This window comes from Glandiceps talaboti, chromosome 23 (genome assembly GCF_964340395.1).
Source record: "Glandiceps talaboti chromosome 23, keGlaTala1.1, whole genome shotgun sequence".
In the NCBI taxonomy this organism is placed as follows: Eukaryota; Metazoa; Hemichordata; class Enteropneusta; family Spengelidae; genus Glandiceps; species Glandiceps talaboti.
In genome coordinates, this window is record NC_135571.1 from 12,258,937 (window position 1) to 12,286,882 (window position 27,946).

The following is a 27,946-nucleotide window of genomic DNA, read 5'->3' on the forward strand; positions in this document are numbered from 1 at the left end:
GACTAAATAAATATTACCCGTCGATTATTAATGAAGAGTGCCCCCAGTGTCAATACTGTATCTATGAAGAGCGCCCTCAGTGTCAATACTGTATCTATGAAGAGCACCCTGTGTCAATACTGTATCTATGAAGAGCGCCCTCAGTGTCAATACTGTATTTATGAATAGCGCCCTCAGTGTCAAGACCGTATTGTAAGAGAAGAATGCCCTTAGTGTCAAACTGTTCATAAATTTCCAAAAAGTGTATTCATGAAAAATTGGAAATGAAAAGTGTCATTAGTGTTTAGCTGCCAGATTATGATATTTTGGCAAAAAGACATACACCACCAGACTCAAGCTGTAAAAATATATTTTGCCAAAGAAGTGTGCCCTCTATCTCAAGTTTTTAAAATATACTATCTCAGACAAGAAGTGAGCCCTCAGTGTCACGTATACAACCATAGAATCGTGGTCGAGAAGGACGCCCTCGGTGTCAAGTTTGCAGCACTTAATTAAATGATAACATGTACTCTGACAAGTTTTACATCTTGAATTGTCATTTTTTTTTATCCTTTTCTTCTGGTCCAGTGTAGTTCAGTCACAAGGGAAGAAAACTCTCTGAATATATGTGATTTCAGATCGACACAGTGGACACTTTTTACACTCCTGAGCACAAGTTTCACAGCACATCATGTGACCACACGGGCAGAATGCTGTTGAGATTTGCGTGTCAAGGCACACTTGGCAAAGTCTGGCTTCTTTCATCTGTGCTACTTCATTTCGTAACGATACAATAAGTTCAGAATGTGTCAGAATCCTTGATGTTCTGTTTGTCGAATCGATTTTATCTGTCTCACAGGATTCCTGTCAAACAAAAATGATCAAATAGTCATATTCTGTGACAAAATATTTAAAATCGCAATAATTGTCTAACAGGTGTTTTATGTATCAAAGGATCAAACATTGTACGTACAATACCAAACTTTTTACACATCTTTTAGCTTTTTGCAAAGTATGGAGTTACTAACACAGATTTGGTCTATGTTGTTTCACATTGATTTTTCAAGTAGGAAGTCATCATAACATTGTTTTAGAAATTAAAATTCCATATGGCCACTTTAAGTTTGAATAAACGGTCGCTAGTGAAATACCAGGTGTTGTAGGTGAAAGGTGAGATCAAAACGCCAACCTGACTTCTATTTCTTTTCTTACCTTGGAATGTTCCGCTGACACTGTACTGCTGGTTTCCTCTTCCACGCAATCATTCACAGTTTTAGTAAAAGCTCCGTTTTGGGATCCATATCTTTCCAATGTTCCGGATCTTAGATCCCATGATCCGGCTGTATTACTGGAAGCCCCTTGGAAAGACTCTGACGATCCCATATCTGAAGTCTGTCAATCGAATAACAACTCGTTATTCAATATACATATAATATTGTGGTATTTCAACACTGGATTATAGATTGTACCCATTGGACACACACACTGGTGTGCAATTAAAAACATGTAATTTATACCCCTGGCTATTCTACATCATGACGTCGCATGTCTATGTCATTGGTTCTGTAAAATATTCAAAACTTTTAAAATCAAAATTATTTTTCCTGATTTTCCATCATATATTGATGCAAGTACATCTATGTAAGTGTGGAACAAAAGCTTCTCTTGTTACTTTCGCTACGTATCAATTGTTTTACTCTCTCCAAGGTTTAATCCTTTTCCTACAAGACAGGTATCTGTTAGTACGCTAAAAACTAAAAGTTGGGAAAACGATTTGATTTTTCATGAATTATTCTTGTGGAGGTATAATTATACTAATCCCCAATACTTGTCTACATTCACCAAGAAATACTCAAGACTTAGGGTTTTGTCATGACGAATCTTTTGACTCATAGTGACTAGGCCCCTTAGGGTGATGGGTTTTGTCACAACACATCTTTTAACTTGTAGTGACTAGGCCCCTTAGGGTGATGGGTTTTGTCACAACACATCTTTTAACTTGTAGTGACTAGGCCCCTTAGGGTGATGGGTTTTGTCACAACACATCTTTTGACTCACAGTGACTAGGCCCCTTAGGGACGATGGGTTTGTCATGATGAATCTTTTGACTTATAGTGACTAGGCCCCTTAGGGTGATGGGTTTTGTCACAACACATCTTTTGACTCATAGTGACTAGGCCCCTTAGGTCACTTATATTCGGGAATAAGGGATTACTTACAGAAGGAAAGATGTTACAGCTATCCGGATGTAGTTTATTCCATGTGAAGTCGTAGGCCTGTCTTCTTGTTCTCTGTATATCAAATTGGAATATTTTGCCTTTACCTGTGTTAGGTTTGAGGAGTGCTATTAATGAACCCACACCAGTATGTGAATGTTGCTGTCGGACCACTGATTCTACTCTCTCACACTGTAGGTAGAAAAAAGTGAAAAATTCATGATTTTGTTATTGGTTTTGTATTGTAAGTTTATACAATAGACTGTTAAAGATGATACGTTATAGATAGTCAACGAGTTCGGGAGGGTTATGTGCCAATAAACGAGGGGGCATAGCCCCCCTCCCAAGTTTTTGGCACATAACCCTACCGAACGAGTTGTCTATCTTACTTATACTATGGCGTGATTGGCTCAAACGAATCTTTTTCAAAATTTTGTGTAATTTGTTTGCATGCAAATTGAGTGCTGAGCATAATATAGGTCACACCCCTAAGAAAGAGAGGGTTATGGCTCCATATAACCAAACAAAATCAAGGCCTCCGATTGGCAAAATCGGTCTAGCTGTAGTATAAATTGTGTTGTTCAACCTGATAGGTCTTCTCATATGAAGTTATGTACTTGTAGTTGATAGCAGAGTAGACTGAAATATCAGACAGGTAATAAAATGTAGCAGTGTTGGTTAAATTTTGTTGAGCCAGATGATAAAATGTAGCACTGTTAGTAAGATTTTTGTTTAGCTTGATGATAAAATGTAACACTTTGAACTTTGTATAATGTATTTTCATAAGATATTTAACTCTCGGGCAGTGTACTTTCTTTCTTTCATTGTCTTTTGTTTTGTTTTGTTCTTGTTCTGTTTTTTTTCTTCAAAATTTGAATAAAAAATAATTAAAAGAAAAAAAAAAAAAAAAAAAAAAAACACTGTTAGTAAGATTTTTGTTGAGCCAGATGGCATTTTGTTTCAGGTTTTGTTTTGAGATTTTAATTATTCATATAGCCTCCTCAAGGTGGTGCCCACTGGAAGCTAAAAAAACCAAAAATGGTGAACTTACCCTGAAAAATGTATGAGTTTCTGTAAATGCCCTAAATAAACCCTGGGCAGCCCTTCTGGATGGAAGACTATACTTCAAACAGGTTGTTGTCGTTTCTCTCTCAGATTCACTTTTCCTTTTATAGTAATGGACCACAAACCTATTATGATGGTAGGAGACACGACTGATGTCTTCAAATGGAATTCTGGAATAGTAAAAAGAGATTATTGATTAACATTAATATATTATTTCTTATACCATGCATGAGCCAAGTTGAAAAAATAAATGGAATATATATATACTCTGCTCGTTCTACGTCATGACAACGTGAGTTTATGTCACTGGTTCTGCAGTGTCAAAATATTCAAAATTTTCATTACTTTCCCTGATGTTTCTTTGATATTACTGGCTATAGTATAATTATGTTATTCTCCAATATTTTTCTTCATTCAGCTGGAAATACTCATGACCTAAGGGTTGTCACATGACAAAGGCCCCTTAGGTCACTCGTATTTTGCTTGGCTGAAGAAATATATTGTGGAATAACATCTAATTATACTGCAAGCTTGGAAATTTTTGCTAAAATGACATATTTTCGCTTCAATTTCCTGGTAAACAAAGACGCAAAAATAAGTAGTGCTAGCACTGATTTTTTGATGTGTTGTACCTTTTCATCTCATCTTTCAACCAAAGGCATCATATAGTTCCACCTACATAGAATGAAGAATTCAGATGCCAAAATGACTATTTCTCAGTGAAATTTCATACTCTAGAGACACCCTGCAATTACTTGCCCCCCCTATAGTGTTTTGGATAATTTTGTTACTACTTACTTTTGCATGTCATCAGATTTGTTGATTGGGAGTACTTGTAAACCGTTGCTGTTGACACCAATGGTTACACTTTGTCTGTCATCATTCCTGACAATAAAGAACTCCACTCCATAGGTCGGTAACGCACAGAGAATTTTGAGAAATTGAATTTTTGCATAGCTTTGTTGCATTCCATTTAAAGATCGATGAGCTTCAGCGATGGTTGGATACACATCACTACTGCAAATACATAATGAAGTCTAAAGTCAGCCATATTGTTAAAAGTCAGCCATATTGATAAATGTCAAATGTCGGCCATATTGTTAAATGTCAAATGTTGGCCATATTGTTAAATGTCAAATGTCGGCCATATTGATAAATGTCATTTATATTAATAAATGTCACATGTCGGCCATATTGTTAAATGTCAAATGTTGGCCATATTCATAAATGTCAAATGTCGGCCATATTGTTAAATGTCAAATGTCGGCCATATTGATAAATGTTAAATGTCGGCCATATTGTTAAATGTCAAATGTCGGCCATATTGATAAATGTTAAATGTCAGCCATATTGATAAATGTCAGCCATATTATTAAACATCCACCATATGGTTTTCAAGGCAACCATAATACTCTTGTCTGATGTCACGTAATTTTATACATATATCGAAATGTTGATATGGCTTTAAATTAAGTATTCCCTTCAACATAAGAGTGCGATATGGTGAATAATTGGTATTAAGTTGAGATCTCCAAAATATTCACACTTCTAACTTGTAAGAATTCTTTGTTCTTAGCGGAAACAAATTTCTATCAAGTGTATAGTTAGTGAACCACTCATCAGCTGATCCAAAGAGTGTAACATCTGTAACTACTTTAAATGGTGATATGATCATTTCTAAAACCTGCAGTTTTTGTTGTTTTAAGTTTAGCGTATATACTTGAATACATTTTAATACATCCTGGGTGTGTTTCCTAAAACCTACTGTGGGAGAATAATACAAGAGAAAGTAACTTGAAACTTTGGAATTCCTATCAATAATACCATATTATTATTACAGATTAAAAACTGGCATTGAGTTTCTGTACCAATGATATTGCAGATTTTATACTTCAGTGGTTGTCATGGGAACTGAGTACTCATGTTGTTGGTTTCGCCACCTTTCTAAAAAATGTCAGAAATGTCCAGTATGTGACCTACATGGTTGGGTGTATGTTATCAAAACACACGTGACCTATATCAGGTCAGTGTCATCAAATACAATGCTAAAAATAGATGGTTTATACACGAAGTCAAAACCATCACATCTGAGAGTACCACATGTTATCACAGTGTCCAATTATAACCAGACATAAAACTTGTACATTGCAACTGTTAATTTGTTGCCAAATTTAGAAATGTTGTATGTTTGTTTGTTCATTGCATTGTAATTCTAAATTTAGAAAGTGTGTACAAGCTAGCTTGTTCATTGCAATGCAAATCTAAATTTAGAACATGTTATTATTCGTTGTACTTTGTAAATTTAGAACTTGCAAATGGGCTTGTTCATTGCATTGTAAATCTAAATTTAGAATGTGTTATATGGGACTTTAACCATTGCATTGCAAATTAGATAGAAGAAATTTCACACTTTAACTTGTTTATTGCATTTTAATCCTCTTTCTCGGGGGTTGGGAGAGTGGGAGGGTGGGGGGTGGGGGTATCTGTTCGTACACAAAAAACTACAAGTTGGGAAATACAGGATATTAAATTCATAATCATATTACAAATGTAGAAATATTAAAGATAAGCTCATTCACTACATTGTAAATTAATTCCACATTTTGTCACTGTCATACACATATTGATTCAATATATTATACATTCCAAATTTAGAAATCAAGTACCATAGCTGAGTTCATTTATTGCATTTTGATCAAAATACAACCGCAGCATACACAAACATTTTTGTCAGAATTCATATTGACTAACTGAAAATACTATTTTTAAGTCTATGTGTTCTATTAGTTAGTCAAAATAAGCAATCTTTTCAGTCCAGGGTTGGTGCTGTAGATAACACTTTGTTGACTTCAAAATGCGGTACTCTGCTCGATTTTATCATCGGTTGATTACAGCGCCCCCAGTGGTGGTTCAGACAGTTTACTTTTTCTTTTCTAATGTTATCTTGAGAAGTTTGTTGACAAAAGGATACTTCATATATATAAGTGTTTTGGATAGAAGAACTATATTCTGGACTCTCGTTAATTTGAAAGTCCATATAAGTATTTGAAAGTCCATATAAGTGTAATTTCAAACTACTTACTTGACGTGTGGCAGTATTCTTTTCAAACTACTTACTTGACGTGTGGCAGTATTCGTTCATAATTCGTATGTTGATCTTCTACTTTGTCACCTAGTTCAGCCTGAGATATCAAACTCCATAATTTAATCTTTTCTTCTTCCGACACATCAAAGTGACGATTGGATAATAAAGTCTTTGCTGTCAGGTAGAATTGGTGTCTGTTGGTAAGAAAAAAGTCACTTTTATTTGGAAGAAGAAAATAATCAGGTATTCCAGAAGACCAACATGTCAATACATCGGTAGATATACACCCTGAATATGAAATGTATACGTATGCTGTGAATATAATTAATAAGTGGTAGCATACAAGCAATTTGAATTTGATGATTCACATGAAAAAGATGAAATATGATTGGTTTAAATTGCAGAGTAGTCACCGTGAAAAAGGTGAAATATCGTAATATGATATTGTATAGCTGTGCCATATCTTGAAATAATGAAATATCACTGGTATTACCGTGTATTTAAGAAAATCATTCAAAGAGGAACTAAGAAATCACATCGTATCTAAGACCTATAAGGGCTTGTTTGTTTTGTATGTAACTTAGTGTATATATTTCTTACAGAAAACTTGTTTTCAGATGTTTTTGTTTTATTTTTATTTTCTGTTTTGTAGTTTATATGTTGTGTGTCTGGGCCATTGGATTAAGACTAGTTCCACTGAACTATTTCCATGGCCCTCACCAGGGAGGGTGACTATGCAATATTAAATTATATTTTTTGTCATGTAAAAAAAAAAATATATATATATATATATATATATATATATATATGTATATATTGTATAGTTGTGGTATATCTTGAAAAGATAACATTGCATAGTTGCATCATCTTGAAAATATAACAGATCATTGAGTAGTCAATGTGAAAGATGAAATATTATTATGATATGATATTGCAGAGTTGTGTCATACCTTGAAAAGATTAAATATGATTGTAATATTATATTGCATTGAAATGAACATCTGGTATTATTTACAAGTTTTAGGTCATTGCCTCGAAATCCTGGCATTGTGTAAGATATTCTATCAAAAAGTTTTGGCTGCAAAATGTTGATGTTTGTTGTATTATCTCTCAATACCGGAGTAAGCTACTTGAATGGTGAAAACAGGAATAAAATGTTACAAACAACGTCTTAGTTGACAACTTGACAGAATGTATCTTGTAAAATTTAAGGATTTCCTGGTTAAAGTGAAATATCAAGGTGTGATAAACTGAAGTATCAAGGCCCTTCATCTGAATACAATGCAGTATCAAGGCCCTTCATCTGAATACGATGCAATATCAAGTTTTGGGGTGAACTACGGTCAGAAACTACGGTCCTTATACTTCTGACAATGTTTTGGAAAGATGGTCAGGTTGAGTTGAAATCCCAGAGTTGTCTTATTTACCAGGAGATGATAGTAAAGCCTATATCCATTTGACTATATGGTGGAGATTATTGTAACTGCACATATAGGACTAGAGTCTCTCACAGTCCTCTTAGCTTCGCATAAATAGCTAAAACTTGGGTTGTTTTGTATCCAGTATCCTAGCCCTGAACTATGCGCCCTCATCGATCACATAGGGCTAACATTTTGTTGATGTGTGAGGTGAAGCCATCGATCACATAGGGCTAGGGATACTGGGATACTAGTATACGAGTACAATTATGCAGTAGATACATACAAAACAATCCAAGTTTTAGCTATTTATGCTTCGAGGACTGTGAGAGAGTCTAATATAGGACTAGCCTATTATGTGGGAAAACAAAGAAACTCCAAGGACTTTAACAAGTTTCTTTGTCTTTGACAAACACTGAAATATATTGACACATTGCCAAGGACAAACACTTGACAGTTTATCTTGAATTTTTATCCAATATTGATTTAATCTTGTTTTTATCACATTATAATGAGATCTTTATAATGGATACTTCACACAATATCACATCTCTTTAATCACCATGGTAACAATGATAGCATTTCAGAATGGCTCATTAACAATGTAGGTGTACAAATAAACCACCTCCATAAAAATCTCTTTGAGATGAAGTACATGTATTTATTATTTTAGTTACAACCAATATTGCTATGTTTAAGTGTTGTAAGTATGTAATACTGTATATTTGAATTGCCAAGGATTTCTACCCAAGGTTATACAATACATACTGAAATAGACATACAGAGAAGTCTGAAATTTTACCCAATTTCCTCATTTTTATTATCCTGGTCCCCTGCTTCACTATTACTAGAGTTAACAGTTTACTAGATTTTCTGCTCTCTCTCTCTGTCTCTGTCTCTGTCTCTCTCACTCTCTGTCTCTGTCTCTGTCTCTCTGTATCTGTCTCTCTGTCTCTGTCTCTCTCACTCTCTGTCTCTGTCTCTGTCTCTCTGTCTCTGTCTCTCTGTCTCTGTCTCTCTCTGTCTCTCTCTCTCTCTCTCTCTCTCTCTCTCTCTGTCTCTCTCTCTCTCTCTCTCTCTCTCTCTCTCTCTCTCTCTCTCTCTCTCTCTCTCACACACACACACACCTCATCATTATTGTTGATATTTTTCAGATTGCCTTTTCTCTATTAGACTGGACTCTAGTGCTACCTGTGGCACTGAATGTCACAATCTTTCTTAGTCTTACCAAAATTATTTGATATCACAGACAGCTGCAGCATCTAGACTGAGATGTGAACCTAGTCAAAGATTCAAGCCGTTTCTGAACTTATCTAATAATCCATGGCACTGAATCTAAAGATCTCTCCTAACAAAATGATTTGATACTATGGGTAGTGTGTAGACTAAGATGTGACACTGGTCAAAGACAACTTATTTTAACAGCATATAGACATTTAGTGTTACCCATGGCACTGAATTTTAACATCTCTCTTTACACAAGATGATACATACCATGTGTAGTATAGTATGTCGACTGAACTGGACTCCTTCCATTATTAAAAATAGTTGTACTGTTTTTGTTGCAGGGTATTTGTTGCTTTAAGATATTTACTGGGGTTTCCTACCAAAATTTTGGCCAAATACAAATGGATTGTATCTAGACTATATCTATCGGTACATGTTCAGCAAAAACATAACAAAGTTTATTTTTAAATATTTTGTTTGGACATATTATGAAACTGATAAGAATTATCACACGATCATAACACATTCAAGTTGCTATTTCCTCTGATAAGACTATGATGGAGGGGTTGCCCCTGGTAACTATCACTTATAGCAACATGAATAGATTTATCAGCAGAGGACAGTATAGTTATTGTACACATGTGAAGGTCAAGATCAAAGCATGGAGTGTAAATAAACTGATCAACTTTTAACTAAAATAATACTCTAACCTTGTGATAACAAACATCTGTCTGTATAAACTAGTATCTGGTATTTAGATGTTATTCCCCTGTAGTTTTGTTTGTACAGCCAAAGAAAAAAGAGTGACCTAAAGGGCCTTGTCACTATGAGGCATTACACGAATAGTGACAAACACTTTACGTTCATAAGAATTTTCTGGCAGAATGAAGAAAAATATTGGGAATGACAAACTTATACCTACACAAACATAGTTTATGAAAAGTTGGGGAAAATTAACAACAAACATTTTGACTTTTAGTCATCGTCGCAAACCACAGCCTCTTTTATGGCATCGTCGGAACATGCTGTAAGAACAGGCCGTAGATGTAGTGGAAGAAATAACAGCTCTGGTTTGCGAGAATGCTTTTAATTTGAGAACCACATAACCAGTGATCATGGCGTACTACAACCAGGGTCTTAAAACCCTTTTGTCCAAATGAATTCAACCTGCATTGTGCGTGATATAATGGTTTTTTATCAACAAATCCATAGTAGGTGGATTGAAACGTCCATTTGTTTCTAATTTATTATTCCAAAGTAACTATATTTATTCCTCAGAAAGACAATTTTTTCACTCTTTGGCTTCAGTTTATTTTGGTTCATAAACATTTCAACTAAAGTGTATTTTTATAGAAACATCACCTTTATGACGGTAAAACGACGATATAAAAGATGACCCCTAATAGAGGAAAACACAATTGTGTAAAACAAACCCTTAGCAAGTCACTGCCCTATAGTTTGACAGACAACAAACCCTTAGCAAGTCACTGCCCAGACAACAAAACAGGAATTTCTTGTCTTTTTATTTACCTATGGTGGGAAATTACAAATCTCGCTTCCACATGCAAAATTTTGGCACTAAACTGTGGACATTCTGACAAGTACAACAATGAACTGTTTGCAAGGAAGCATAATAGTAAACTATAAACACTACATACATGATATAGGACAAGGCTACTATGTACAGAGAGAGTGAGTATGACCCTCATAAATCATGATATCTCGGATTGTTGTACTGATCTCTGCCATCACTCTTCTTGTTGTTTTCAATGTTCTGTCTTTGTAAGACCCATTCACTTATTTCACTACCAGTTGTGAAGAAACGACCCGAGAGACTAGTTGGTTAATGGAGGACCACTAGATCTGATAGCTAAGAACTCTCTGGGTTACGACAACACTAATGGCTCCATGTCATGTAACTTTGTATGTAACTTTCTCGCCTTTAGTTAGACTGGAACAAGGCCCATTTCACGACACTCCATGTTTTCCATCCTATCGTACAACAGTTGTTCTCTAAGGAAGCCATTGATTTCAGGTTGAGATTGTGATCAGTTTCAAATCAAAATTTTAACACAATGCAAGTGTGAGTAATATTGGTCTCAAATAAATTTATGATGCGACAACAATTTATAGCATAAAAATTTTGGCTAATTTTGGTTATCATTTTTAAATCAAAATTTCACAGAATTTGTAAATAAGGAATGAATTCGATCCAAAATAAAGTTCTAATGACGGTAATGTGACTAAAAATTGAACAATAACAAATTTTTGATCTATTTACTTTGGCTAGAAATGAACTGTAACTAACAACACACTACTATATAATGTTACAGGTGAATGTCCTCTGAACTTTTGTAATCTGTTGTTGAAGTTCTTAGTTTACACTTTTGAAAACACTTTTCTTATTTAAATCCTGTTCTAAGTAAACATCCAGCTCTTGACCTCAATTATGGTTCTCCAAATCTTTGGCGTAATCTGTGGTTTACAAACTTGGAACTTCCATAAAACAAAGGGAAATGTTGACAAATTCCTGATTTTCATAATATTGTCACCACTACAAAATTTCGTAATTTTACAGTCGCCAACTAGTTCTCCAAGACGTCGACATTAGACCATGGACAATTGAACTTGTAATACAAACAGGGAAAGTAAACAAATGAATTGGATTAATAACACTTGGCTCAGCATGTTGGAACAGCAGAGACTTGTATTACATACCATGGTTTGATAAGAACAGTTTTATGGCCTCTTTATGTGTACATGAAATGCCAGGTGAACTTCAAATTTGTTTGTGAACATGAACTATTATGTACAGAGGTCGTACAACTGTTCTCATCAAATGATGGCATGTAATACAAGTCTCTGTATTTCCAACATGCTGTACAAGTGTTATTAGTCCAATGCAGTTGTTTCGTTTACTCTCCCTGTTTCTATAACAAGTTCCATTATCCATGGTCTGATGTCAGTACCGGTAGTTGTAATGTTTACCTGGTACTCTGTGTTTAGTTACAAAGATCAGCATTTTAGTCATTACTTATTTTCATGATTTTGTTTTCCAGCAAAATAAGCGAAAACAAGTCAGATGATGAAGCAAGTACGGTGTTCCAAAACAGATTTTATTAATTAAAAACTTCTGACATTTCGATCCTACACAGAGAATCTGTATCAGGGAAATACGGTGTAACGGAAAAATGGCTCTAGGTGACAATAAGGCTGAATTAAAAACAAAGTGTGTTTCCAAAATAAGTATCATTGCTAATAGTTACAGTACTTGTAATATCAGTGTTAACTTACCTTGTACTGGGTTGTTGTAGTTCTTGTGGATGTACAAAATACTTGACTTGTACACTCAGCCTGAAGGGTTGTCTTCCATATAACTGTAAATAGAGCGGATTGCGTAAATTCAACCATAGTTGTTCACCTTTTCTTCCTAGGTACCTAAGACCAAAATAATCCCATTCAAAGAGTCCAATGTCTTCACACACCTGAATCAACAAAGTAAATAGGGATTGTAAGGATTAGTATAAAGCTAACTACAAAACAATTGATGGTGCATAGACACTGTGGTCATTCTATGTTGCCATTTTCTGTGGCTGTTCTCTGTGGCCAGCCATTCTCTGTTGCCGTTTTCTTCACTGTGACCATTCTCTGTGGCCATTCTCTGTGGCCGTTCTCTTAACTGTGGCCATTCTCTGTTGCCATTCTCTATGGCCGTTCTCTTCACTGTGGCCATTCTCTGTGGCCATTCTCTGTGGCCGTTCTCTTAACTGTGGCCGTTCTCTGTGGCCGTTCTCTTCACTGTGGCCATCCTCTGTTGCCATTCTCTTTACAATGATATATAATGAACACAACATAGCTAAGTATCTGGGTACCATACAACGATTGGTTCTTATTTAGATTTGTGTAAAAATCCCTCGGCTTATTTTTAACGATAGCTCATGAGTATTCATTCCCATTTGCCCAGACACTTGTCTGTGTAACTAACTAACCTGTCTGTTGAATGACATTTTCAAACCTGACAACCATTGAATGTCTCTGGACTGTATATTCACAAACTCACTGAAAGTCACACACTTATAATAGACCCGAAACATATTATTCGTGCCGAAAAGATTACTTGCTCTGGACATACCAGGAACTTGCAACAATGTTTACATAATTTAAAAGTACTACTACATTGAAGGAGTTGGGTGAACATATACCCCCCCCCCCCCCCTCCACCCACCCTTGATGGAAACTGATACCCACCCTTGATGGAGACTGATACCCACCCTTGATGGAGACTGATAAAGCTTACAATTCATTCAAACACTGCAGTCCCCCTAACTCGTGTAAAATAAACAAATAAAGTTGAATATAATGACAAAATGTCCATCAATAACAATAGAGAACTTGTATTCCACACTGGGAATGGACTATGGGATTATCTGTAGTTATCATAATACCTAATCAGGACTTATGGAAAAATCCTACAAGGTCAGGGTAACCATGACTACATTATTTATGGCTACAATGTAACAATATTGTTTACGATACTGATTTATTCATGTTTACCATCAGTGCATGCAGATATTTCCCATGATGCAACATTCAGGATATTCAAGATGGCGGGTTTACAAGTTCCCTACTATGATCAAAGCATAAAATTGTTTTTATATTTAGATAAACACATGTTTACAGATATAATCTATTTTAAGATAATTTTGTGGTACCACTACATATTTATTATCGGTTGTCCAGTCAAACTTGATGGTCCATTTAAATGTTATGACATGCACACTTTCATCTAGTGGTCCAAGTTGATAATTACTATCACTAGTACAATCTAGTGGTCTGACATATTAACAGCTCGGTGGTCCAAGTTGACGACGACGACGGCGACGGCGACGACGACTACAACTACTACTACTACTACTACTACTGGTACAATCTAGTGGTCTGACATAGTAAAAACTTGGTGGTCCAAGTTGACGACGACGATCATGACGACGACTACGACTACTACTACTACTACTACTACTACTACTACTACTACTACTACTACAATCAAGTGGTCTGACATAGTAACAGACTGGTGGTCCAAGTTGACTACTACTACTTCTATGGGTACAATTTGGTGGTCTGACTTCATAACAACTTGGTGGTCTTTTTACTTATCAGTGTAACAGTGTATTAGCCATGTGTAAATCCAGGTTGTCATGCTCCACTTTAGCAAATGCAAAGCCATCAATTAACCCGGATTCCTGACTGTATTGGTATCTAAACTATTGAGTTCACATGTTGGAACACTTTAACTATTGTATTTGACACGTGTATGGATGTGTTATTGACATGTGTGGATATGTCTCTATGTACTAGGACAAAAGTAGTGGTTGGTCCGATAGAAATCAATTACATGTAGTTAATAAGCAAGGAACAATAGCTTCATCAACCTGGACATGCACTCTAACATCTCTCTGCTTCATTCTTCAATAATCAATTGGTCCAATAGGCTACTTTATAGGGGTACTTAAAAATGTACGGGCAGTAAAAAATACAGAGAACTATTTTTAAATTTTAGATTTCAGACCATCCGTGCCATCTTGAGCTTCAGTACTTTGATAATTATAATATAGAGTCTAATCCTGTCAACACTTTTTATGCCATGTTGTCCCATATCCTAGCATTACTACATATAGTTTGTGGTACATCCTGTGAATGTTGCAGTGTATTGTGTTCGTGTCACGTTGTTCCACCATATCCCGACCACAAAATGGCCTTGTTGTTGATTGTAGGTGTCTATGAACAACAATAACACATGATGTACAGAGCAGCAGCAGGGTATTGTCTATGTTAGACTATTGTGTACTGTATAGTAACAGACACTGTAAACATGTCCACTTTGTCAAGACAGTACTGTGTTTGAAAACTTTGAACAATACAACATGTAAATATTGAGTACAGGAGGTGTAGGGTATAGGTAAATAGCTGGCAAGGTTACAGTATACCATGTACACCTCGGATAATCTAACATTAAGTTGGTTTGTGGACTCAAATATCAGCCCAACTTTACTAGCAGTTAGGACTGAAATATCAGCCCAACTTTATAGCGGTTAGGACTGAAATATCAGCCCAACTTTACTACGGTATGCTCTTTCAGGAAGACCAAGAATTTAAAGTTCACACAACGGCCAAAATCTAACATAATCATTTTGAAAATGTAACATACCAGATACTAAATTAGCCACAAAATGAGAACTAATAGTCATAAACAGCTCATTCTAAATAATTCTTTGTCTAGTAAAGTCTGTAAATAGTAACTCCACATTTTTTTTCCAACCACAAATTATTAGACAAATAACCTGTTATGAGATATTAAACGATAGTAATTTCTTGTTTTCCATTAGTGTCTGACCATTTTTCTCCCAACCATGGACTATTTCATAACTATTATGAATTAATAAATGCTGTCTAACGTGGATCTCTTACATATATTTGCAGACATTATGGCATTTTCATCAACATATCACAATGTTAGTATGAATAAAAATTCTGAAAGAAATTAGAGAATATGATCATTTAAATTCAAAATTTTGAAATAAAGTATCTTAGTTGTGTGTTATTTATCTAAAATGCAGTGGAAATTTACCAAAAATTTGGAACAAACTCAAGATTTTTAGCAAATTATTTATTGAGGTCAAGAACCCTTCTTCTTTAACATGGTATAGTCTGACTTTTATGGCTGGCACCTCAGTAGAATTTATAGTGTAGGGAACATAAAACTTGATACAGTCATGAAAAGTGACACTAAAAACAGTCCACTTTGTATGTATATAGATTTGTACATGAATAGCTTTCATTGTGTAAAGTGTATTTTGCACAAAATTTGGAACTTTGGTTAGAAAAGTCAAAAAGTTATGATTCTATTCTATTGTTACAATATTTTTAGGCAGTTTTAGAACTAATGTTATATTTTGAGAACATATCTCATGTCATTTATAACAGATTTTATTGCTTTTTTTTTTAAAAGGGAAAGAGAAATGGGTGTATGAAACTAGAAATTCTAAACTTGACAAAATCAATCTTGAAATTTGAGACCAAAACAAATGACTTTTATGTTGACATAAAATTATGACATGAGTACCATTTAAAACTAGTTCCCCAAACTTTGTAAACAGAGGGTGTAGACCGTAAGATAGGTTGTGTTGTTCAGCCCTATCAGGCTTCCATTACGATGAGTGCTGATGCATATGCCTGCCTGTATGGGAGGGGGGGGGGGGAGAAAAATCAGCCATAATCTGCATGTTCTCTGAGTCACAGAATGTTACTAAGATTCCAACCATACTTGGTCTTCATATATAATTTTAGAAAGATCTGGTAAAAGTACAGGAATTTGGTTGCCATGGGAACCCTGGTAAAATACCTAGGTACTGCTATGATGAAAGGTTTCATCTATACACTGTATATGTCCTTTATTTTCATTCATTGGAAATATTCAACATTATCATTTCATTATCCCCAGATGTGCACTTCCGGATTCCTTGTAAAGTATATCCCTTCCAATAAACTATTTTACAAAAATTTCCGAGATTGGCCAAATTCACTAAAATGAATATTCAAATTTCTTGATCGGTCAAAACTTTAGTATAATGTTAGCCTAGAATCTAAGCGAATAGGGATTTTAAATTTTGATTTCCCCATCTCAGGAAATAACGAATTAAAAACCCTGATTCACATGGATTCCCGGCTGTAGCATAATGGATGTATTTATATCTATGTAGTGTACCACATTTTGTTTCTATATCAGCTTTAAAAACAAGGTCAGAGGCCTTCCCCTTGATTTTATCATTTAACCCCTTCAATACTGAAAACATTCCCGCCAAAATTGTGTGGACAAAATTCTTGTTTTATGTAAATTTTTGGCATATATCAACTTCATTTTAGACTGGAATTAAAGAAATGTTAGTTCCTAATAAAGTAATATTATTGTAATTATGAAAATATTCATATAAATTGGGTCCCCATATTATTTAAAACTTATCATTATCATTAATTAGACATTTAAACACAGTAGAGTCATTGTAGTAGTACCTAGTGACAACACCATGTACGATATAAACATTGCTGTATTTTATTTGAATAGTTGAATTCTTGTACTAAACACTACAGCTGTGTTTTTTTACATGGACTTCACCTGATGTTGGTAAATATAAAACTTCCTTTACAAATTCCTTTTTCATGAAAATTTTCATTTCATTTCAATTTTCCTCAGTTTACAAATCAAATTCTATCTGCCATCTTTAATCTTTATGTAATACATCACAATTTTTTTTAATTTTTAATTTTTCAGGGAAATATCTAAAACCTGAATAACATCATACAAATCTCCATTTTATGAAATTTTGAACACTTTTCTTTGAACTTCTCCACAATTTCCACTTCAAATTCCATTTATCATAATTCTGTCATGTTTGTTCTCTATAAATTTCATACATAAAAATTCACTGAGTTAATGTTGGAAACCTTCATAGATACACGATACAAATCTCTATTTTAATATGGAAATTTCCCCAGTTTTATTTCAATTTCCCAAACTTACAAATTTCCAAAACATATCTGCTATCTTTAGTTTCTATATTACACATTAAGAATAATTAGGTACGAAAATATTTAAAACCTCCAATAACAAACAACTTTCGTAAAAAATTCAATTTTCCTTTCAACTTTCGACAATTTCCAAATCAAATTCCACAAAATATCTGCAATCTTTAGTCTTTATGTCATCTGTATGTTATACATCAAAATATTTTCATTCTTCAGAAAAATATTTAATATTTCAATAATACCTTCCTCTCAACACAAGTAATAAATATCCTTTCATGACATTTTCAAATTCCTTTCATTATTATTTATTCAAATTCCAAATCACATTGATCTCCAAATATAGACCATAACTATTGTTTTTGAAAATATGAATATTTTGTCACTCTAGCACTCTTAAATCTTGTACCAATAACACTTAATATGAATAATCTTTCATAATTATCTAAAATAAACTTAAAATCTACAAAAAATTTATGATAAGCAAGAATTTTCTCCAGTGATTTCAGGCGGGAAAATGTGTCAGACACATGTCTGTACGAAATCAACCTCTATCTGCCCTTTCACAGTCATTTCCTATGTTCTTCCCCAGTCTAAACATAGAACAATTATGAAAGAACCCCTTATATAAGGGAAATCTTCCTACTGTTTTTGTCTGTGTGAATTTAATTATTCTCAAGATTAAAAATCTACCAACAACTGTCTCAGGTTGAAAGAATTATTGTCCAAAGACTGAAAGAAAACTGTTCGGCATTGTTCTTCCAAATCAAGGCCACTGTTGTTCACTTGACATTCCAGTCAGCCATATCAACAGATTTGCATAAATTAACTTTCATTTACATAATTTAAACTTTATTTGCATATATTAAACTAATTTGCATAACATGACATCAATGGTATCTTTTGTTCTATTCATACTGGATTACTGTGAACTAATTACATGCAATACAGAATATTTGGACATACTTCTGGAATTACAATTAGCATTCCTAACTTAGTTACATTTCATGCAATCAATGCTAATAAGTCAGAAAGAATGAAATCTATAGAAATCGTTTTCTGTTTATTTTCATAATGCTATTACAGAATCAATACAAGTAGCTCTTCTTTAATGTATAATATAGCTACTAAAAATTAGCATACACCATGACACTGAACATATATGTGTTATCAGATAATATCGGGTGCCTCACTCTTAGCATCTAAAATCTAATATCAGACTCAGCGAGGCAAGTCTATAGTCTATGGTAATAATATCATACATATTTTTATTTTCGTTTTATCGATCTTCTTACGTCGCTTTGGTTAATTTTGTTATGTTTGTTCCATCCTGTATATGTTTTTACTCATCTTTTTAGTAGTGTATGTATTTTAATTTTCTACTAGTGCTGCTCCTAACAATCTTAGTGAGCCCCTGATACAAAAGGGATGCAATAAATAAATAAATAAAATAAAATATATGTATTCCCTACGCATGTTGAGTCAGTGAAAAACCTATTCTGACTGACTTGTGAGAAATAAGTATTTGCTATTAAAATGTTAGCAATCCTAAGACAACCAACTTAAAATTATGTCAAGCTGATTTTCCATTCTACTAATAAAATACCAGAGAACTCAGAACCCTTTCATGCTATCCTTAACCAATCAAAACCCAAACTTTACTTTTTTAACCAATCGAACCTTCTCCTTTAATTTTATCAGCCAATCAAAAATCTCCGACAAAATTCAATTTACTTATATTAAAGGCCCATGATTCCATCCCAGGTTTATATATTTATATAATCTTAATTGTAGAGCCATAAGGATTAGGGAAGATAAGATTATTCTGTTGTTTAGGACCAACTTCTTTCATACCTTTGTCAGACTACAAACAGCTTTAATTTTAATCCTGCTGGATAATGAGGGGATTTTTTCAAGTACACAGCTGTGAAAAGAACTAATGACGCCATAAGTTAGAAAAGTGGATAGATTTTGTTTGTCCAACCATATGTCTATATCCTGGGGTGTATAACTATACTCCATATGATCACACCATGAATCATTGGAACATGTCCACTAATTACCCTTTCACCTTTCTTAATTGGCGTTCCCTGCAGGCTGCTTTTTTAGAAAAGGTCAACAAAAGTAGAAACTGTTTCTAATCTTCACTTGTTACAACAACTTTCATTATTGGTGTTTCTTTGTCTTTCTTTGAAAATCTTAATTGTTTTATGCCAGTTAAACCGCTTTTATTGTTTTACAGCAGTTAAACCGCTTTTAATCTCTCTTTATTTATCTGACTTGTTATTGCATCTGAGGCTTAAAAGTTTGTTGAGTTGACCTTGACCTTGTCCACTCAGTGTTTTTTGTTATGAGTGGTATTAAAGTAGATGAAATCTACCTGAGTTACCCTGTCATTTTACAAGGGTTCCCTACCAGTGTTTTTGTTAAGGGTGGTAGGTAGGTAAAATCTACCTGAGTTCCCCAGTCATTTTACCAGGGTTCCCTACCAGTGTTTTTGTTAAGGGTGGTAAGTAGGTAAAATCTACCTGAGTTCCACAGTCATTTTACCAGGGTTCCATACCAGCGTTTTTGTTAAGGGTGGTAAGTAGGTAAAATCTACCTGAGTTCCCCAGTCATTTTACCAGGGTTCCCTACCAGTGTTTTTGTTAAGGGTAGTAAGTAGGTAAAATCTACCTGAGTTCCCCTGTCATTTTACCAGGGTTCCCTACCACTGTTTTTGTTAAGGGTAGTAAGTAGGTAAAATCTACCTGAGTTCCCCAGTCATTTTACCAGGGTTCCCTACCAGTGTTTTTGTTAGGGGTACATGGTCAGTAGGTAAAATACCTGCTATCCCCAGTCATACCAGGGTTCCTAAACAGAGCTAAGATGGTTTATTCTATGGCAAACTATGTCACTTTTACCCCATTCCCCTTTCTGTTACTATGGTTACCAACATTAGCAAAAACACTGTCTCTGCATATATAAGACATTGTAAACATCACCAAGCTTTGGTTCTAAAGTCTTGTATCTACTGACTACACTTGCATCATATTTTTTGAAAAGAGAAATTGACCATTACGGTGTTACACCAACAAAATTTTCTCTAGTTTCAGGAAAGAGTGTACAGTCATTACTGAGGGTACATGATTTCACTGGGATTTTTGTTCACAAAATAATGAAGGTAGTGGTACATTCCCTGAATACAATTTGGCTTCTAGGATAACCCAGCAAATTTGGTGAATTTGAATATTTTATTGGCCTTGAAAACTGTTAGTACCATATGTGATATGATGTAGAGACAAGTAGCTTAGCACTGTGTACTGAAGTGTTATGATTGGACAAGGTTTATCAAAGTCACAGATGTTTTGTCTGCAATGGTCTATCCTGGCTTGTTTTAAGACCTATCTGTTTAACATAGCATATGTGTGGTCTAGCCATTCACAACCATTAACCAGTTATAGTGTATTTGACCTTTGACCTTTGACCTTTATCCAAATTACTTGATTCACTTTCACTGACTATATATACTGCAGTCCTGTTCCAATCTGGATTGCACTAAAATCGGTTTGAACCGATTTATTTGAATTGGTTTGAAAGCACTTCAGGGTGATAGTTTCAAATGATTTCAAGGATATTAATTAAACCACCACAAAGGCAAAACTGAATCAATTCAAATAAATCTACTGCTCAGTGTTACCATGGAGACAGAAACTGGTTTCAAACTGATTTGACTGAATAGCTTCAGTTTGAATCAGTTCCACATCGATTCAGTTGGGGACAGGGCTTATCTTATCTATGATTTTGTTACTAGTTTCATTCTGTCTCCGAGCTTTAGTCTAGTAACTATACATGTGATCCTGTTTTCTATGATCTCTTTCTCCTCCATATAGTCAAATGGCTTTCCTCTAGCACAGCATTCTGTTCCCTTAGGTGGTGACCCACAAGAAAACATGGAGTTTTCATCTTTTAGACTGCCATCAAAAATGTAACTATTATTATCTAGGTCACACTGCTGATCACTGCGACCTATATTTTCAGTAAAAAATATTTAATACCCCGTAACAGATGTTCACTAGATGATGTGTACAAAGTTGGAAATTGTCATTTTATATCTACAGGTAAATTGTCAGCATTTCTTCAGAAATATGTAAATGAGTACCTTTATAGTGTATATACAGAGAGAAGTAGAGAAATTAATATTTTGATGTCTATCGATATATTTTAGATGCATTTATTGAAAAATATGTATAAAATGTCAATATTGTTATTATGGAATACATAGAGAAAAACATAAATTATATATAATTTTTTATCTCTCGGTATATTAAAGATGCATTTGATATAATTCATGCATTTATACAAAATACATATCGGATTTAAAAACAGTGTCTGTACAGTATAAACAGAGAGAAATAGCTACATTAATCAAATTTATCTATTGGTATATTGTGAACATTTCTTGAGAAATATGTAGAGTGTCTTTACAGTATACTTGGCGAGAAATAGAGAAATTATCATTTAATATCTACTGTGACATTTATTGAGAAATAAATATTCAATGTAAATAGTGTTTTTATGGTATATACATACAGAAAGAAAAATGTCCATATTTGTTTTTAATTAAAATTTTATATCTACCGGTATATTGTTAGCAATATATAAATGTAGTGCTTTTACACAAATTATGGTACATACAGAGAAACAGAGAAACTATTATATTTTCGTATCTACATGTATATTACAGACATTTATTCCTAAATATATTTATATAGCTATAAATAGTGACTTTATGATGTACTGTAATAATTAAAATATTTTTAATCAGACAATGTATATTTATCATACTCTATTTTAGTATACTCCATTCATTAACTTTATAACATGTACATGCATATGGCAATATACTGGTATGTTCTTTTAGGCATGCCCCCCCCCCCTCCCCCTCCATAATCCTGGAATAATAACTTATTTCTCACTTTGTATTATTATCATTTTTTCTAGGTCATTGTTTTCCTGTTTCCTGAATTTGTTTGTGTTGTGTTGTATTTTTTTTTTTTTTTTTTTTTGGCGTTTTAAAACACAAATGCTCGCATGGGATATATATAAATGTAAGCCTACCCTCAGAACTTCTATACATGAACAGATTTAATGACGCAATTAAAATATGAAAATAAAGAATTGGACCAGCTGGCAAAGGTCCGAACCAGGAAGCTGCTAGCAGTTTGAATTAATTGATTCATATAAACACTTCCAATATTTCATGTGGCTTGTCTGGCCAATTACAGCAGAAAACATGGAAACCCCTCTGTGTTAGTTCCACCACAAGTTATACCAGATGGCATGATGACTAACTTGAAATCTACACCGGATGAATCTAGATGTCTTTTTAGTCACCTTTGATCGATATCAATTTATCAGATTCTAGAAGAAAAAGGTCTGCGTGAATGTTAGGGTAGAGAGACAAGACAAAATATTGTTACATTTTGACCAATTCAAAATCCGATCTGAGCATGCTCAGATGGAAGAACTTATGTGGGATTATTCGTAGTGCAATAAACTGGGGTAGACCTCTTCGAAGGGTGTGGGTAACTAAGACTAGATTATTTGTAGTTGTGGTAATACCTAATCTGCCATGATTGGAAGGGTCTGGGTAACCATGGTAATACCTAATCTGTGGTGTAACATGAAGGTCCATGTTGGATTAACATTTAAATTAGGGAAAGAAAATCAGGTACAGAAAAGGTTTGTCCAGAACACAAGAATAATCTGACCTAATCCTTCTCAGGTTTAATTTAGTTCCTATACGACACGTTACAATTACTACGATCATCTCCACTTATGTATATGGAAAGTTGATCGTTATTCTAGCACAAAAATCTATGCTCCCCTCGACTGCGTTCATATAAACAAGATGACGTTATCGCGTCTCCACATTATTTTAGTTTCAGACTGGAGAGGTGGAGTTCGGTTAATGAGTAATTGTCTAAAGGAACTAACCAATTACAACTGCCTGTAACTTTGTGATAGATTACTACTGACATGCATCGTTTATCCTTTGCCCAGCAGGGGTAGCACAGATTTCTGTGCCAGAATAACAACTTTACCTGTACATGAATGGAAATGATAGTAATCTTACTGTGTCATATGTGAACTAGACTATCTCAGGTTCTACTAACAGCACTCAGAACCTTAGATTGAATCATGGACTTTTTTTCTTCATGGTGATAGTATTTACTCAGTAGTAAAACATTATATCAACCAAGTAAATCATGAAGTTGGTAATTAATAAATTACAATCTGATTGACTGTAGAAATTATTTCTAGTTCATGAGTTCAGTAACTATATATTGTAAATCTGGACATTTTCATTATTATAAGACTTATTTTCACTTGGACAGTAAATATAGTTATTTTGGAACGATAATTTGGAAACAGAAATTTTGATCTATCTACTACGGACCTTGATTACTCAATAATTTAATTATTCAGCATTGATATATCTCTCTGGATTGCTGGAATAACATTTCCACTTATTTTGCTAGAAAACAAAAACGCAAAAATAAGTAGTGACTAAAATGTCTTCTTGAACACAATGTACCAGTCTGGTAATTAGTTTTTAAGAACTTGTTAAAAAGTGTAAAATCGCAAACTTTTCTCGTAGTGGAAATTAATATCTAGGTTTATAGTAGACATTGCTGTACAGTTCCTCAAACCATGCCATGAATGAGTCTAATTCTCTGACAAACACACACAAGTGTTTTATGTACCCTTTAATTAGATATGTGTCCATTCAGCTGTTGTGTTATTTACTTGGACTTCACAAAGGTTTGTCAATGTTAAGGAGGCCATGAGTTGTATTGAAATGTAGATACTGCTTTTTATAATGATGTCAGCGACAGGTTAATGATATAGCACTTCAATCAAACAGGCAATCTAAACTCATGCTGTTTACTGACTACAACCCATAGACAGGTTGTTGGCTTTCAAATCTAGTAATCCAATCGGATATTTATGGTAATTTATGGTAATTTATGGTAATTTCAGATTAAGCACAGAGTGTTGTGCTGCAATAAGGCATTACTATACTCTAGGTGTTGGAATGATTTGAAAACCTACAACAAATCTCTAGACAATTTACTGACTCAATTTGTGACTCTGTAACAATTGTTGTAGTTTTACTATCTCTCTTAAAGACCATAATAAGTTTTTGTTACACTCACACTAATCTAGCGATTCATCAATATTTTTTTAATTTAGCACCAGTGTTTGGGGTGCGTTTTCTAGTCTTTTGGTCTAAAATGGTGTCTGTTTTCTCAAGCTGAAGAGTCTAAAATGGGGTCCACTCTATTTTATTTTCAATTTTGACGGGTATAGAAAAAAATAAGCTATGGTCCATTGTCCTTTTCATAAATCATAACTGTGCCATTACGTAATAGCACAGTGTTACCTCCCGAGGAAAAACTATAACCACATTCAACAATCCTCTATTTCTTAACTACCAGAAATGTATTTTGGTCTAAATATCACAGGTGGTAAAATCAGGATTTGAAAATGAATGAATATTAAATATGAATATGAATTAGATTATTGGTCTTTGCTATCCACTTGTCACTTATCTATATAAACAAAGATCAGAGTTTCCTTTGTTAGTTTCTGTTTATAGAAACAGGAAATCTATACAGGGTGGAGTACAAATGATTACAGCTATGACCAGAGGAGTTCCTCAGGAAGTGCTCACTTACAGATATTTACAAGGTCAAAGGTTATGTAGTGAATGGTTGGTCAGTGTTTCCCTCCAATAAAATACAGGGTAAGAGGGCATTATTTTCAACTTTTTTATCTGGCTTGAAAATGCTTTTTGTCTGAAAATCTGTCGTTAAAAGTCGAGTTAGATAGCCAAATGTCTGGGCTATCCTCAAAAGTGAATACAAACAATGAGTGGGGCTGAATGTTTGACACTAGCCCCATCTACACGTAGGTCGTCCTACCTGAGGTAGGATAGATTTGTGTCTACACGTAGGAAGGTTATGGAGTAGATGTCGCGCCTTCCATCCTGACAGTACATATGACGAAGTCAGGAGGGTTTCAGGAAACCTCTCAAAGGTGTCCTAAGTCAGGACGGTTTCAGGACAGGTTCAGGACGCGTTTGCGTCTACACAGGCTTCAAGCTATCCTGAATCCTACCTCATGTACGATTTTTAGTGCCGTGTAGACGGGGCTACTGTTTCCTTGAGATAAGATGGAGTGCACCCTAACTTGCTTTTTTTGTGAATAAGGTTAACGGAATCTGACAATACCACAAAACATACCCTCTACCTTGATAATAAAATACACTCACTAAATTACAAACTGTATATTTGTAAAAAAAATGTTTCAAAATTGCAAACATTGCGTAACAAACCACAATGTTCTGTGGTTAGATCTATTGACAAAGGTGACATCTATAATACTATTACAATAACAAAGTAATTAACATCGGCATCTGAATCATGTTCTGTTATGTAATCACAATCTTGAATTGTGTACCACCACTGTCCGGTAAATTTGATGAAAAACTTTGACATCTACACGGTCTAGACAAAAAAGATTTTGCATCAACTCAGATCTGGACTGGGATTGAGTAAAGAGATTCACTTTAGCATCCTTTTAAAGAGAGTATTAGAATTATTCCTGGATCAACTTTGTACCCATCAATTCAGTAATTTGACCACTGGCCCCATATGTTCAAATGTTTAAGTTACTAATACTAAAAGATTATTAAAAAAATAAAAAACCCTGTACATTTGAAGTTATGAGATGAAGCAGTTTTTTAATCTGTAAAGGGGTATGTTTCAGTCCTGGGTCATCCCATTAGTGTTATCTTAAGAAGGATTACATGGGGGTCATTCTTGTGTTCTGGACCAACTTTTTGTATAACTTCGCAAACAACTATTTTGGAAATGACTAACCAAATAACTCCATTGTCCACCTTGTACATACAGGGTCTTTATTTTGTTAGAACTAAACACTGCACCTTTCAATATATAAACCTTGGAACTCTGCTTTTGTTCCGTGGACTAGGTATTGTCAATCAACTTGTGTGGATGCTAACTATTTTTACTTTTAAGTTGATGTGTAATCTCATCAAGGTCTCCATTGGTCGTACCTTGTTTCAAAATGTATCACGTCCTTCTTCTCAATGTAGAAGTATAATTCACGTGATAACGTAAGCTTCTACAAATAAAGGGGTCAAGTATTGGTCAAAATTGACCGGTTATTAAAAGTTAGTGACTCGTGAGGAAATGTCAACAGGAAATCCCGATGTATGAAGCGTGTTTATTGGTAACGAGTTATTTTGGTGAATTCGACTGTACTGAAATGAAATTTGGCAAAGAAACAAGAAAAGATATCCTTACTTATCAATACGTATGCTGGCGACCCAACAGTTCTCTGACAGTAAATTATATGAGCGTGGTTACGTGCACATTTATGTATAGTTCACCATGTATTTTATTGGTGAAATGTTCCCAACATAACAATAATGCAATTTTTAATAGCGCATTACAGGACAGCGTGGGCCCTTTATTCGCTTCTGCTATTGAAATGTGGTATTGTTTTATGGCTTCGAGGGTCCCTGTCTTGGAGTTCTTTTTGCAGTAAAATATACACTTCCGGTGTAAACAACACACGACGCGGTTATTTGCGAACATTATTTGGCACAACGGGACTTCATCCCGCCGCATAAATTGGTGTTATGCAACAAATGAAATGTGATCTTGATGACATTTGAGCCTCTCGCGTCAAAGCTTCGTTGTTTTAAATTCCGAGAGCTTTAAAACCCTGAAAAGTATAAAGGACTTCGATCGATCAATCACAAGAGAGAAACCCTAGATGGTACACAAGTTATTGTGTGACAACTTACCTTCTCCAACAGTTGTAGACCCGTTGCCGATTTCGCCACATTAAACTCATGCAAGACACCATTCGGCTCACTTACAAAACACCACATTTTCTTCTTTGGTTATCTGACTATCCTCCTACGAACGGAGAAGTCCAAACTATGAGCGGTCTTCGCGGTATCTGACATGAGAATGACTGCTGTTTTGGTGGCTATCTTGCGAATCGAATGTTTCTCGTAGCAGTGTTCAGAGGTGAAGTTTAATGACACAAGTAACCAATCAAAGTAGCGTTTAGATATGTATCGCACTCACTTGTCAAATAAACGCACTTCTGATTGGTGGTTTATAAGTGAGTCACCTTTGACCGGATCTAGGACCACAAGAACAGTGTCAACTTATTTTAGGTGTGATGGCGTTACACGTATAACTAAAAATAACATTTTAGATTAGTCACTAGCATCAATTTATTTATTCTTGTATATTACTACGTATAAAAATGTAAAACAAACTAAATTC

The 27,946-nt window shown here is 34.5% G+C and overlaps 1 protein-coding gene across 1 annotated transcript; it reads right to left on the reverse strand.

Moving 5' to 3' along the window:
* On the reverse strand, window positions 1-27,729 carry LOC144452595 (E3 ubiquitin-protein ligase MYLIP-like). The gene is made up of 8 exons (XM_078143717.1): window positions 27,454-27,729; window positions 12,285-12,475; window positions 6,378-6,539; window positions 4,059-4,277; window positions 3,247-3,430; window positions 2,199-2,387; window positions 1,192-1,371; window positions 1-843 (listed from the first exon to the last, which is right to left on the reverse strand). Exons 1-8 carry the CDS (start codon window positions 27,538-27,540, stop codon window positions 574-576), a joined length of 1,482 nt encoding a protein of 493 aa, XP_077999843.1. The 5' UTR covers window positions 27,541-27,729; the 3' UTR covers window positions 1-573.
* Window positions 27,730-27,946: the final 217 nt, after the last annotated feature.

Bases quoted from the DNA above. Each gene is read 5' to 3' on its own strand.
- LOC144452595 (XM_078143717.1), bottom strand. From the start codon at position 27,540: ATGTGGTGTTTTGTAAGTGAGCCGAATGGTGTCTTGCATGAGTTTAAT. The intron at 6,540-12,284 runs GTAAGTTAACAC...TCTTACCAACAG, and splicing joins CTACAACAACCCAGTACAAG to ACACCAATTCTACCTGACAG. The intron at 1,372-2,198 runs GTAAGTAATCCC...TTCGATTGACAG, and splicing joins GCTGTAACATCTTTCCTTCT to ACTTCAGATATGGGATCGTC.